At 43.5% G+C, this 14,174-nt stretch overlaps 1 protein-coding gene across 10 annotated transcripts in view; it reads left to right on the top strand.

Moving 5' to 3' along the window:
- Nucleotides 1-14,174, top strand: part of erc1b (ELKS/RAB6-interacting/CAST family member 1b) — a 171,741-nt gene that overhangs the window by 76,981 nt on the left and 80,586 nt on the right. For all 10 annotated transcript variants that reach the window (XM_035527787.2, XM_035527786.2, XM_035527785.2 and 7 more), the window contains 2 exons: nucleotides 767-898; nucleotides 10,959-11,119. In XM_035527787.2, the coding sequence (XP_035383680.1) occupies nucleotides 767-898; nucleotides 10,959-11,119 (293 nt within the window). The remainder of the gene's footprint in view (nucleotides 1-766; nucleotides 899-10,958; nucleotides 11,120-14,174) is intronic.

Genomic DNA, 14,174 nt, shown 5'->3' with positions numbered 1-14,174 from the left:
GTCTGCACAGTAAGCCAGAGCACTGATGAGCAAGGCACGCCTTCGTAGGAGCTTTGAAAATGGAGAGTGAAATGAGAAATAAATGTTCAGGGGCATAACGAACTCCAGCATTCCCAGTTCCCTTCTCCAGAATTCTGTATTTAAAATCTCCCTTTACACTTCAGATGAATTATAAGATTTGTGGCTTATTCTGTCTTTCCCTCTCTCGCTCATCTATCTTCTCCTTTCTCTCTCTGTCAATCTGTTGTTCTCCCCCTTTTCTTCACCTCATCTCTTCTTCAAACAGCTCCACCGAGGTTTTCCTTTGTCAGGATAAGCTTTCTGTTCACTAAAGCCTTTAAACATTTGGATACAACATCATATTTGTTTGACTTTATAAATTTGTTCTTTCTTAATTTTTTTTTTCCCTGCTTAATCTGTTCTTGCTTTGTCTCGACACTTAATCTGTTTCTTTCCAGCATCCTTGTATGTGAGTTCAGCGTTGGAGTTTGCAGGGGGAATAATAACGATGATAACCTGGTGCTTGAGTGCTCCGTTTCTGAGAAACCAGAACAGTTTGTTTTAAGCAAACGGGGTATCGGTTTCCTGATGTGCATATCATGGTTGTGGACTGAGTGGCCTGAATGCAGGCAGGAGCAGGCCGTGGTGAGGTCGCTCTCTGATGCGTGCGTGCGCATGTTTACTCTAAATCCCGTAGTGAGCCAAGCTGAGAGTCTCTCCCGCTTTCTTGTTTCTGTATTGTAATGCCGGCCGCCCTGTTCTGCAGGACTCTCTGAGGCAGAAGGACGATCGTATCGAGGAGCTGGAGGAGGCCCTGCGTGAAAGCGTGCAGATCACCGCAGAGAGAGAGATGGTACTGGCTCAAGAGGAGGCAGCACGCACGCACGCCGAGAAGCAGGTCCGAGCACCACACCCACCTCAGATCCTATGGGCTGAGTCCAGCTAATCAGTGCTATATAACCCAGCCTGCCCCGTAATGGCTTTATTGTACATCCTCTAAATCAAACTATCTTGCTTGAGCTCAGTGCTGACAGTGTAAAGTTTTACTTGTTTGTATGCACCAGTGCCCAAATTCTAATATCAGAATCCAGGATCTCTTGAGTACCTTTTCCTGCATATCTACGAACCTTTTGTTCTCTGCTGTATATGTAACCTCTAAGATGACACAGGCTGGAAGTATTTTTGCATTAACATCTGGTAACTTTAAGCTCTTTAAGCCCTGCTACCTAGCGGTTGGAGCACCAACAACTTGAGTTGAAGTATCACATCTAGGGCTGGTTTCCTGTATTTGGATTAAGCTTGGTCTGAGGCAAAACTTGAGTGCTAGTGGTAAATCTTTTCTTGACTCTGGGATTAGTCTTAATCTAGGTCTGGGAAACGGGGCTCTGATTGTTTTAAATGTAAATAAAGATGATACCAAAACTGTACGCATGTCCATAATCCTCAGCTGGCTTCGTCATTGTTGGCCAAAGCACAACAGTGTTGAGAATGGAATTTGGATTAGTGGCTTAGTTTTGATATCAGAAACATTTTTGATCACAGTTACGAGATGCGACTGAAATGTGTACGTTGCTGTGCGTTTTTTGGCTCAACGCCGTGTTGCTTAAAGAGAAGGGTGGAGGAACAGGCAGCGATGCAACATGGAAGCGAATCTTCCATACCAGGTCTGTTGAACAGATGTCACCACGACATCGGTACCTGCTTTTGCTTTTTTCCATTGTTGTTTTTCGGGGGATTTGGGGGGGCGGGGTGGCATTTTGCAAAACTCTTCAGGCCTTAATGAATATATAGACTTTCATGCACTTGTAAAGGAGGCTACCGTCTCCTGATGGTGTAATGACTGCCCTGTCACAGCACATCACCATGCCAACCACTTAGTGTCATGCCAACTCCAAGTCATACTGCCAGCATGAGGCCAGTGAGAACATTCATGTGGCATGCGCCAAATGCCTGTTTGTGTCTCCAGTCAGTCTTCATTTGGAGGAATAAGTCCTGTTGGAATACACACATTCATTCGCATGCACGTATGCACGCACACACACGCGCACACACTCACTCTCACCAACACAGATGCACAGGTATTTGGAGAAATAAATAACTCCTGTTCAGCCTGTACTGAAACAAAACCCTTGTTCTGATTTTGTCCAGCCACATGGAATACACACACACGCGCGCGCACACACACACTTGCATACCCCCCCCCCCCCAAACATTAAAATACACACCAAAAGGAATGTTTCATTTGTGTATGGCACAGTCCAGTTTTGTTTTGTTTTTTGTACGGCATTAACGAGCCCAGTGTAGCTGTGTATGCAGTCTGACCCACAGCACTGTGGAGATAGCATCAAACTCAAACAACCCACACGGAATGAGTCTTCCCTCAGCTGCACTCTACAACCAGTCTGTCAGTCAGCATTAAAATGCTGCTGGAGCTTTTTTTTTTTTTTTACCTGAAACCCCCCCCCCCCCTTGTTCTCATTCCTTTCCACTCTGCTCCTCACACTCCAGCCAAACTTGTCAGTTTGGGCTAGAGCCCATTCTTAATGGTCCTGTCTTATATAGAGAATATTCTCTCTCTCTCTTTCCATGGCTGGCTGAGGGCCTCAGTCTCATGAACATGTCACGGTCTGAGTCTCCCTCCCGGCTCAGACCGGACCTCTCCGGATGCCCGCGTGGTTAATTAGCGCTGGGCTGTGCTGGCAGCCACTGCTGAGCCTCATTGGCTTCTCTGTGAGTTCGAGGAGGAAGCGGGGGACAGCTTGACTGCCACCCTCTGGAGCTGTATTCCTAAGACCCCCCCCCCCCCCCCCAGTCACAATGCTTCAAGCTGGCCCAGTCTCTCTGCTCATTACCACTGGCACACCTGTGCTAGCTCCAGCCAGGACTCCGTCAGCGGCACGGACCCCCAGGAAGTCCATCCTCTGAGCCGAGGGGTTTCTGATCTCCTGCACCTGTCACATAAGTATGAACTTGGCAGAGGGCTGTGAGTCATGATTTAAGGAACTGGAGAAAAAGGCTGTCTTTTTGGCCATAGTTTTAAAAACCCAGCCGCTTGTGTGATTGCATTAGATTTTAAACTATATGCATACACTCTTAACACCACTTACTCATGCTAGGCCACATAAAAAAGTTATTTATTTGCTTTTCTGGTTAAATCATATATAGCACTCTTTTTCACATTCTCTTTAGCTCTGCTTTCAATTTCCTCTCAGTTTTGTTCTCTTGCTCAGATTATGTACCACATGTGTTGGATCGAACTCAGTCTCTGTACAAACTGCTGTCAGTCTTTTGGTCTTAAATGTGTGAAGAGGAGTGTAACTGTAAGCGTGACAGGAACCAGGCTCTCTGGGCTTCAGACTCTCCAACACTATGTGAAACTTTGATGTGTAGGATGCCATGTTGTGCATGTAATTCGCTTGAGTTGTGTGAGTTATTCAGTGTACGTGATTTTTGCGATTCTTGAATCTACAGTGAAGGCCCAGTTTGATTCGCACTTTAATGAGGTCAACATGGGCAAGCTGGATCTCTCTCTCTCTCTCACACACACACACACACACACACACACACTTTCTGCTTGCCGCCTCCTTTTTGCCCCTAGTCTCTGCACCTGGATCCGTGCATCGCTCCGTGGCATCAGATAATGGGTCTCTGCACTCTGCTGGCTCTGAGGGCACAGGCCTTCTTTACTTCTACTGCCCTCATGAGCTTTTGTATTGTGTCCAACAGTGTGTGTGTGTGTGTGTGTGTGTGTGTGTGTGTAAAAATAAGGGCAGAATGCGGCTGCTTGGGAAGAAGGGAGTATTTTCTTCGGACACAGCACTCTTGCTGTGCAGTGACACCAGTCACGCAGCCCAGCGCCAGTGTTACGGCTGGGCCATACAAGTGTGACCAGTCGCTCGAGCAGGCCCAGTTCAAAGGTTTGCCCAAGACCACATGAAAAAATACGACTAATCCCCAGACGACATACTTCATAACCATCTCCTCAGAGGCACCAGGCCCAAGAAAGCCTGAACTCTTCCTCTTATGTATGCTAGGATGGAGGGATGTCTTGTTACCATCCGTTTTGCTCTTCCTCTTCCTCTTCCGACAAATCCTGTCCTGTACCGTCTGGATCTTTCCCCTTCACCCTCTGTCCACACCCTGAGCCCGTTTGGCCCTGGAAACAATGTGTTGTCATGGCAACTCTGTTTACCACATGGCAGATGTCTTTCCGCTCGTACTCATTCTCTCTTCTGCTTTGGGATTTTTGGGTCTTGTTTTTTTTTTTCTCTCCTCTTCTGTAATTCCTTTCTTCTCTCTCTTCTGTGCCATCATGAGCCTATGCATGACCCTGACCACACCAGCTCTAAGTGCTTCAAGGTATGATATCATTTTTATTTCATTTTTTTATAATTTCTTTTCTAAGAATAGTTTAATCTGTTTTACTTGTGCCTGCTTCCCCCGCTGTTCAGTCAGAGACCTTTTTACATTTTTTTTAATACCCTTTTAGGAAATATGAAAGGGACTTTAACCACCGTGGCTTTTGGTTTTTGTCCCAAACCAAACTTTGAATACTAGGCATAATCATTGCCATGCCACAGTTTATTAACGGTTCCCTGAAGAGTCTTTGTTGATCTTTGTTTCAGGAGAGAGACCTTTCATTCTTTTATTAAAAAAAAATATATATATATATAACACGATATTGTGGGACATCAGATTCACCGCTCTCCCAAAAAGAATGAGGGCAAAATGTGTAAAGATTTATTCTTTTGGCAGCGTATGTCTTGAATACCATCGGAGAGTTTTTTTTATTGTAATTTCTCAGTGACTCCCTACTCTTAGATGGGCTCCTCAACTTCCCTCTGTACCACTCACTGCTGGGAGAAACACTTCACTGCATTTCAGTACAAAGTCAAGAACAGTAATAACTGTGTAGTTGGCATTAGTTTTATATATAGAAAAGTAATGTTTTGTAGGCAAAAGGAAGAGTTGCAGCAGAAATATCATATAAAATACAAGTTTTTTTTTTCTGTGAGATTGCTAAAAGAATACAGGTTTGGCTCCCAGTTTCAAAGCAAAGCTGTTTTTCAGATTGATTTTCAGACGGATTGTTTTTCAGATATCAGGCACATTAAGTCCCACAGATAGAACACTTGCAGCCTGGTACATCAGAGCCCCTCCCTCAGCAGAACAGAGTCCTGCTCTCAGCATGATGAAGCTCTTTGGGGTCAGCTGGACAGAGAAAGCAGCAAAAAAAAAAAAAAAGTCAAACCAGCTGCAGCTTCTCTTTTTGTGTATCTAGAAAAAAGCTCTCTATACGTAGTTAAGTTATATGTTTATTCTATATGTCTTCTCAGGAACTATTTTCCTCGTTTTGTTTACACTGTGTGAAGAGCCCTTATTGTTTTCTGTATGCATTCGTATGAAATGCATCATTGGCACATTGTTGCATGATTTTCTTCATTTAAATCCTGACATTCCTTGCGTCTTTTTCAAGCAGAGGGGTGAGTCGGTGTGATAGTGATGCACCTTTAAGCTCAGTGTAAAAACAAAAAACCACAATATGAAGCTCCTTACTGACAACACTAGACTGATGATTCATAGGAAAAATGTATGTATAGGTTTCAAAGGAGATGTTACCACATTACCAGTGAGCAGAAAGCAAGCAAAGCTTTAATCAGGTCCCTGAAGACTCGTAAACCTGAACTGAAGTTTGGCCCATCTGCTTCAGGCTTGCAGTTCCTACACCATACTGAAGGGGGCACTCTGATGGCAGGTCAGGCTGTTACGGAGTGGGTATCCTTGAGGTCATGAGACGGTACAGGCTGAAAATGGAAATGGAAATTAGTCAAGAAAAAATGACTCTTACCGGCTGCTTCTCTTTCTTGAGTGGAGGTGGAGGTTTAAAAAAAAAAAAAGCCATGATTTTTACAGTGGGAGGAAAAAGAGCAACTGTTACTTCACACTTTTTTGCATGGTAACTGGTGCATTGGCCATCAGGAGATTCCTGCTGCTTAAGTCTTTTTCGTGTATTTTAATGATGTTTGAGCTCATGCCATCCTTGGCACCTTTCAAGTGTTTCTTTAAATGCTCCATGTAACGTGACTCTCATACGATCATAATTTACAGGGACATGGACATAGTGTTCAATAGACCCAGATGAAGAGTGCAGCACAAAAACATGTATTCATTCACATACATTTCCACATTCTTGAGAGAGGCTTCAAAAAATGGAAGTAATTCCTGAATATCTAATGCCAAAAGGATGGTATTGGTGTTGAATATTATGATTTGAGTACAAAAATGCCTGGACACTGATAAATTAAGCCCCTTTCTCCTATAACAGCTCTTGAGCTTGGATAAAATCGTAACATAACATACTGTTGCACATAATGTGAGTTTTAATTGGATATTTTACCAGTTTATATTTGTACCAGTTTTACCAGTATATATTTTAAAAGTTCTTGGATGTGTGAAAGAACTGTTTTTCACCAAATTCTTAAACGCAGCACAGTGAAGGCACGGACATCGGCCCGGAGTGTCTGTACGTGTTGACCTTTCTCAAGGTAACAGTCAGCATGTGCCAATCTGTCTTTTAAACTACATGTCCTCCTAAATAAAAATAAAGACAGGGCTTGCTGAAGACTTGTGAAAGTTTAGGATCAGTTTTTACAATGTGCCAGTGTTGTTCATTAATTGATCTGGTTTCTTTCAAGACCACATGTAACTGGACATGAAGCAGGAAAGTCTTCTTTTAAAAATAAATAAATAAATAAATTCTTAGAATAATCTTGTTTATGGGATGTTAATGAATTCACTTGATGTTTAACCCGATCCATCCATGGCTGTGAATAACCTTGTGACTTAAAACGCTCTGTGCTTTTGTGTCGTCTTGTGGTTGTTTTTATACTCCTCCTCACAGTCACACATGCTGTTATTACGACAAGACTGACTAAAAGGTAACCCTTTGGTGGGTGGAAACTTGCAGCAAAAAGTGTATTTTAACTGATCCTAAACTTTAATACATTTTTAGCAAGCCCCATCTATCCTCGCTTTCTCTTGAGAATGTGGGGATGTTTGTGTATAGATGTATAGGTACTAAACTCTTCACCTGGGTCTGTGTTGGTTTTGATCATGAGTCATGTGACGTTGAGTATTTAAAGCAACACCCATGTGCTCTAATTTTGAATGGCATAGAGGACGGTGCGGGTCCAATAATGTCAGCCTTATAATAAATAAAAGAAAATGCTCCTTTATTTGCTGATTGTGGTCCTCTGTGCATTCAGTGTATTCAGGAATTTTAAGAATAAAATGTGGAGGAAGTTTTAAAAAAAAGTCTCACATGGTGATAACATCCATCAGTGGACAGAACCAGAGATCAGTTTGTTGAGCTTGTTTTCACACCCGCCTCCGAGAGCAGAGGTTGCGATTTTGGCACCGGGTTTGGGCCCAGGAGAGCAGAACGCTGGGTGAAAGGCCAACAAGGGATGGAGTTGCAGGAGAAAGCGATTTGCAGCGCTCTGTTACTGCCATGCTCCTGTGTTCAGGCGTTCCTCAGAGCTCCTGAGGGTCTGTCCTGGGTCAGGACAGAGCAGGGGGGTGGGGGAACCTCGAGCATGTAATCGCCCCACCTCTCCCGTCCGCTTGCATCTGCTGAGCAGGATTTCATCAGCCAGTTCTGCAGGGCTCACACTGTCAGCAGCTCAGGTGTGACATGTCAGAAACAACACCACCAATTTAAGGTTGTTCATTTCCTGATAGTTTTATTGTGTAAGAATTTATTCACCTGTGCATCTGTAGTAACTTCACAGTATATGATGCAGTAATAACACAGAACTCTACTGGTTTGGTGGAATATGGATTTTTGGAGGGGTTTTTTGTTTATTTATTGAAAAACTTTTTACCAAAGGGAAAGGGGGAACCCTCAAAAGCTCGCGATTCATTTCACACCGCCGTGTTTGTGTGGAAGCCGCTAGGTCCTCTTCATTTTCATACGGATGTGAGAGATCAGCATTTTCTCCATGCTGGTTCCCTCCGTACGTGCGCGGACTGCCCCTCATCAGCGCCTTCAGTGATTTGGAACACCATTTTCATGCCTTTTTGAACAAGGGCTGCTTTGATTTCTTTTTTTTTTTGCTCCCCCCCCTTCAAGTTTTCGGCTGACACTGCACCTTGGCGAAGTATTGATATTCTGACCGTTTTCCTCTTACTTTCTTTCACTCTGTTTCTCTTGCATTCTTCTCATTTCCTAAGGAGGCAAAGCTCCTCGAGTCAGCTGTGCCGTGTCTTCATTCGAGATGTTCTCACCCTGGACGTTTTCCAGACAGTTCTGACCTCTCAAACCCATTCTTCTTCCTACCCATCATCCCTCACTGTTTCTCCCATCCTTGGTCTTCCTTTTAGGAAACTACATCTGTTTGAAATAGACTCTCAGAAAATCATGTTTCTCTACTCCTCATTGGCTAGGACACTTGTATTTGGAAACCAAAAGGATGTTGTCATTGGTGACTAGTATTAATGTTTTAGAAATTTGAGTACATTTTATGCAAACCAGTATTTCTCAATTCTCACACGCGCACACAAACACTGCTGTATAGTACATGCTCATAAGAAAACTGTTATAAAGTGAAACGTTCACTTTGGTGAACTTCCTGATCAGTTTTAAAGTTGCTGCATATTTTTGCTCCAAGACCCCCCCCCCCACACACACCCACATACATTTAAACGAGTGTCTCTGATTATGTATGTGGCAGGCTGTCAGACATCTGACGCACAAGTTCACAGCTACAACCAATATAAGGCTTACTCTCTTAATAAATGACTTGTCCTTATGATGCATGTGAATCGGGTTCCAGGCAACCCTGACTTCACTGAGTAGTATTACAGTAAAAGTGACCACACTGCACATGTACGATAGCCTACATTTGTTCCAGCTAAGGAGTGGTCATTGAAGGTGGCTTTGGTTACCATATCTACCCTGCAGGCACAGTGACACCATATCTTCTGCTCCACACCATGGATTCATTAACCAGCCATTCTGCCGGGTGCTGTGCACAGTCCTGAGAGCATATGAAAGCACGTTTTAGTTCACTGATATTTTCTTTTAAGCCGTGCAAGGGGGAGCTTCAGTTTTTGCAGTACAACCCTTGTTCCTTTCCTCGCACACCCCTCGATGGGCATTCCAGCTTGATTGGCAGTTCATACATCTCCCTCTCACCACAGGGCGCCTGCAGCCTGTGAAACTGATGCTGTCAGTGTTTAAACGTTTCTCCGTGCCTATGGGAAGCCCAACGGAGGGACTTCTCTCCTCTCTTCTCTGTTCCTCTAGAGGGCTAGAACCATACTGTAGTATGCCTCACTGGTGTTATCCAGATATTTATTTATTTATTTATTTATTTATTTATGTATTTATTTATATATATATATATATATATATATATATATATATATATATATATATATAAAATTTATTTTATTTTTTTTTTAACCCGTCTCTAGATCTGTGAAAAATGGCACCTTTTTTTGTTTGCCAAAGGAAGACTTTTCTGCACAGCTCTGTTCTTCTAAGATGTGACATTTGCTCTATGCCAAGGTAAAAGACCGTCTCTACTAAAGAAAACAAATAAGCCATTGTCTGTAGTTCCTGATGCTCTCCGCATCCCTCAGGCTGATGATTTCATCTCGCTGGCTCCGGCTCCTACGTGAGCCATTTTCAGGCGGCTGCCGACGTCACGCTCAGGGTCTGGGTTTGCCTCACTAGGCCCCTGCTCACTGGTTACGGGTTCATTGTGTGTCAGCGTGCTCCCTCCCTCATGCGGTCTCGGTTGCAGTCGATGGTGTCGATGACAACCGCAGGAGAGGATCAAGACTGAAGTGCTTTTAGCCTCGCGTGGTTTCGTATCTCTGGACGTAAGCTATCGCTGCTTGTCTGTGGTGCAGTAAATTAGGCGGCAGGACCTACATGGCTGAATGATTTGCCCGGTGCTGTGTTTCCTCCAACCACCAGGGGGCTGCACTACAAGACAGTGCACCTAAAGCTTGGCCTGGTTTTTCTAAAGGCCCCCTTCTTTTGCCTCTCTATGACTCTCTAAAAGAGTGAGTTTCATAGTGTTTTCTACAGAGGTACTTGTACTAGTCAAGAAACATATTTGTGCTCTCTGCTCAGTTATGGTAATATTCTTATAAGTGTGTATGTTTATACAGCACGTACATATATACCGTTAGATTACCTAAAGGTTTAGGTGAGTGTGTGTGTGTCTGTGTGTGTGTGCGCATGCACATGTGTATAATAGAACAATGTAAGCTGCACTGTGTTGGTCTCTGAGTGGCCCAGGCCCAGCAGACAACTGTAAAACCGTGCCCAGCCTCATGGAGAATGATCCAAATCAAAACAGTGTAGAGAGAAGCTTCTTCGTGGACCCAGTGCAACTTCAGAGTGGACCTGTGTAGCACCTAATACCAGAATCAGCGATGTGGAGGGCATTACAGAAGGATGGGTAAATGGTATGAATAACACAGGGGCCGAGAGAGTGTGAGATCTGGACACGTTGCTCAGTTCACTGCCTGTAACATAGACAGGTTCCTTTAAGCTGAACGCTTTTAAAGAGGACCACAGTTGCCTGCAGTAGTTGAGGAGTCTGCGAGGAGTGTTCAGATCTAGCGTGCCAAGTGCAGTGGCATAACGTGTTTAGGTTGCGCAAACCTGCCACTGTTGTTTGGTTTATGCTTTTCGTTCGCTTGTTTCTGGGTGGACATGGACAGACCCAGGGATGGAAATTCATAGCAAAAGACTGGAGAACACCCACCTTTATGAAACTGTAAAGATACATTCAGCTTCTGCAGTATGATGCCCCCCCTCCCAACACGGACAATTGTTTCACTTGTTTAATTCCCTTAAAGCTTTGCTTTTGTGGTTATCTGACTCACTTTTTGTGTGTGTGTGTGTTCGGATGCTGGCGTATGGGTATGCGTGTGGACAGATGGAGGAGCTTCTGACAGCCATGGAGAAGGTGAAGCAGGAGCTGGAGTCCATGCAGACCAAACTTGCGTCCACGCAGCAGTCGCTGGCTGAGAAGGAGGCCCACCTGACCACACTGAGAGCCGAGCGCAGGAAGCACCTGGAGGAGGTTCTGGAGATGAAGTAAGACTCTGTTCCAGCGGGGCTTTCAGCTTCTCCTTCGTCATGCCTGATCTCGCTTAGCTTTGGTCTTCAGGTGTGTGAGGTACTGTGTTTGGAGCGGTAGTTGAAGGCTACTGTGTAAGCCTGCTATTACTGGAACAGAACAAAAAAAAATGAGATTGGAGTTTGTGGGAGAAGTTATAGGGCCAAATTCATAAAATATATTGCCAGATTTAATGCGACATTAACAGCAAACAACACTGTGCTAATATGGTTTGTTATACATGAGTATGAAGAAGTGGCATATTTAATGTGTGTGTGTGTTTGTGTGATATATGGTGCTACAACATTTTGTCCTCATTTGCATATATTAGTGATTCAGAATGGAACACCACTCCACAAAAAAAACCACCTATCCGACAGTAAATTTCCCGGTAGGAGGCCGACGTGGATTGAGTGGATATCTATAACAATGTTTAGTTGCACATGCAAATCAACATAATTCTGCACACAGATTTATTTGCGAGGCACTTTTGGAGTGAGTGACGTGAGCACGATGGCAAGCATTGACACTGCAGTAGTAGAGGTACAGGAAGAAGCTGGCTTGTGCAGCATCTTAAAATGCCACAAACGTTTGCCAAAATAAACGCATAAAAGTATTAAAGAGGAAGAGACTCGGTGAATGTTGCATCACATTTTTTTTATACAACTAGCAGCTGCTAGTAAGCAATATGCTATAATGCTGAATTCATATAATAGCAATATGCTATAATGCTAAATTAATATGTGAGCAATATGCTATAATGCTGAATTAATATGTGAGCAATATGCTATAATGCTGAATTAATATGCTGGTAAGTGCTATAATGCTGAAATAATATCATAGTAAGTAATATGCTATAATGCTGAATTAATATCATAGAAATATGCTATAATACTTTTTCTAAAAAGTGAAATGTAATGTCAGACGCCTTCAGAGGCGTCTGGCGTAGTTTGGGCCAGTGGTCTGGAGAGACAGTAAGCTCGGGGGAAACTGAACAGCACTTTGAGTGCCACTTTACAAAGGCTTTCTGCTCCCACACTAAAGACTCTACAGAGACGTATCCCTCACATAGACCACTTTAGTGGATTCCCAAGCATCTCTCCCTCATTCTCTCCCACATCACTCCTTGTCCTGTATATTTCCCCAGAATGCTCTCTGACACAGTCTCATCGCTCTCTCTCTCTTTCTCTCTTCCTGTCTCTCTTTTCCTGTCACTCTTTCCCTGTCTCTCTTAACTCTATCTGCATTCCTGTCATAGTGAATGAGTTGCTGCCTTACAGAAGATAAGTGAAGTAGAACACTAGAGTTCCATCACCAAAATACTGTAGCTGGACAGCAACCCTGCTCTGGACTGGGTCAGCAGCATATGAACAAAATACTACTTTGCATATTCCTTCATACATTATTTTCCATAAGGAACTTCAATTGTGCAGGGATCAAAATATGAAAACAAACAAACATACAACTTGAAATCATTACATATATAAGCACATAAAACCAGTGAGTAAATAAATAAATCATTGGAGAGTAAAATGTGCAGTAAACGTCTAAGAGTTCAAACTTTATATTTTTTGTTCCTTTAAGCCTGTCCTCCTTCATAACACATGTGGAAGTGTTTCTGGATTTAACACCAGCGTTGTAATACAAATGGTTGTAAACAAGAGAGACATAAGTTGACCGCTTGGAAGCCAGCTTGGAAGTTGAGTCACTGCAAACCACTGAATACGATTAAACTGCTTAGGTAACAGATGACCTAAAACATAAGTTACGTCTTAAGTTACGTAATCGCAGCCCGATAAGGAAGCAGCAGATAGAAGTCACAGATGAACAGAACGCTAACCTGGCATGCCTGTGATTTTCATTAAGGGACATGCCATCTGGTTTATTGGAATGCTGCAGCATTCTGCAGTCTCAGCATGAAGGCCCAGTTCCAGAGCTCCGTGTGCTCCGTGCGCTAGACTGATGTAGCTCTAGCTGACAGGCTATGAACCGAGGCCTTGATTAAGTACAGAAAGACTTGAGACAGATTCCTGGTGTAAACACTCAAAATCCTGTGATACCTGCCAGTGTGTTTGAACCTGCCACTGAAGAAGAATTTATCGGAGTGCATTTGTAAAGTACAAGGAGAATATTGAGTGTTAGTGAGTTGCATCATCTCTCTGGTGACATAATTAAATTATCCTTTGAATGTGCTATATACATGTATATATATGCGTGTTATTTCAAAGCACACGATGTATATTTATCAAGCGTGTGAGACATATAGATTTAAACGCCTACAGTTACAGGGAGATGGACGTGAGACTTGTTTTCCCATGTTGACACCCTCTTTTGATGTCCTCAATGTTAACATCACACGCCCACTGCTTTTTTGTGGAAGGAATATCAAACAAGTTTAGAATAAATGGAATAACGGAAAAATGAGTCAGAACTGCCATTTCAAGGACTTTTTTCCGGCAATTTCCAAAGGTTGGCAGAATGATGTTAGTGTCGGCAGTTTCCTCGGGGATGTGTTCCACGTGCACACTTGAGTTATGTTCCCGCTGGATTCCGGGAGACATAGCATTAAAATAAGATAAAGAACGTCCTGTTTGGCAACGGGACGAGAGTCTTTATCTCGGTGTAATGTGTTTGAATTAATGGTGCACATAGATTGCCATAAAAGCCATCAGCTCCCATCCCCCATCCTCGCATTCCTTAATATGAAAGAAGAAAAATGGAGGCAGGCTACAGAACCGCTTCCAAATACAGCTGCGGGGAAAAACACAAAGCAAAAAGAAGGCACCAGGTCAGATCGAACAGGGAACACTGTGCACCACTGCCCGGTCTCAAGCCTAATCACACGCTTCCAAAATAAAACGTATGACCTCTATTGGTGGGGTTGGCATTAAGACGAGGGGACACAAGGGTCCAACCTTTGTCTCTGTTTCGGGGGTGGGGGGCTCACTGATGCCGCCATGTCGCTAGGCAGGAGACAACCGACTGGACGAATCATTATAAAAGTACATGAGAGAGGCATAAGGTGAAGGGCAG

The sequence above is a fragment of the Electrophorus electricus genome, chromosome 11, assembly GCF_041902795.1.
Source record: "Electrophorus electricus isolate QZ-2024a chromosome 11, ASM4190279v1, whole genome shotgun sequence".
Classification (NCBI taxonomy): domain Eukaryota; kingdom Metazoa; phylum Chordata; class Actinopteri; order Gymnotiformes; family Gymnotidae; genus Electrophorus; species Electrophorus electricus.
This window is presented reverse-complemented; position numbering and strand designations above follow the sequence as displayed.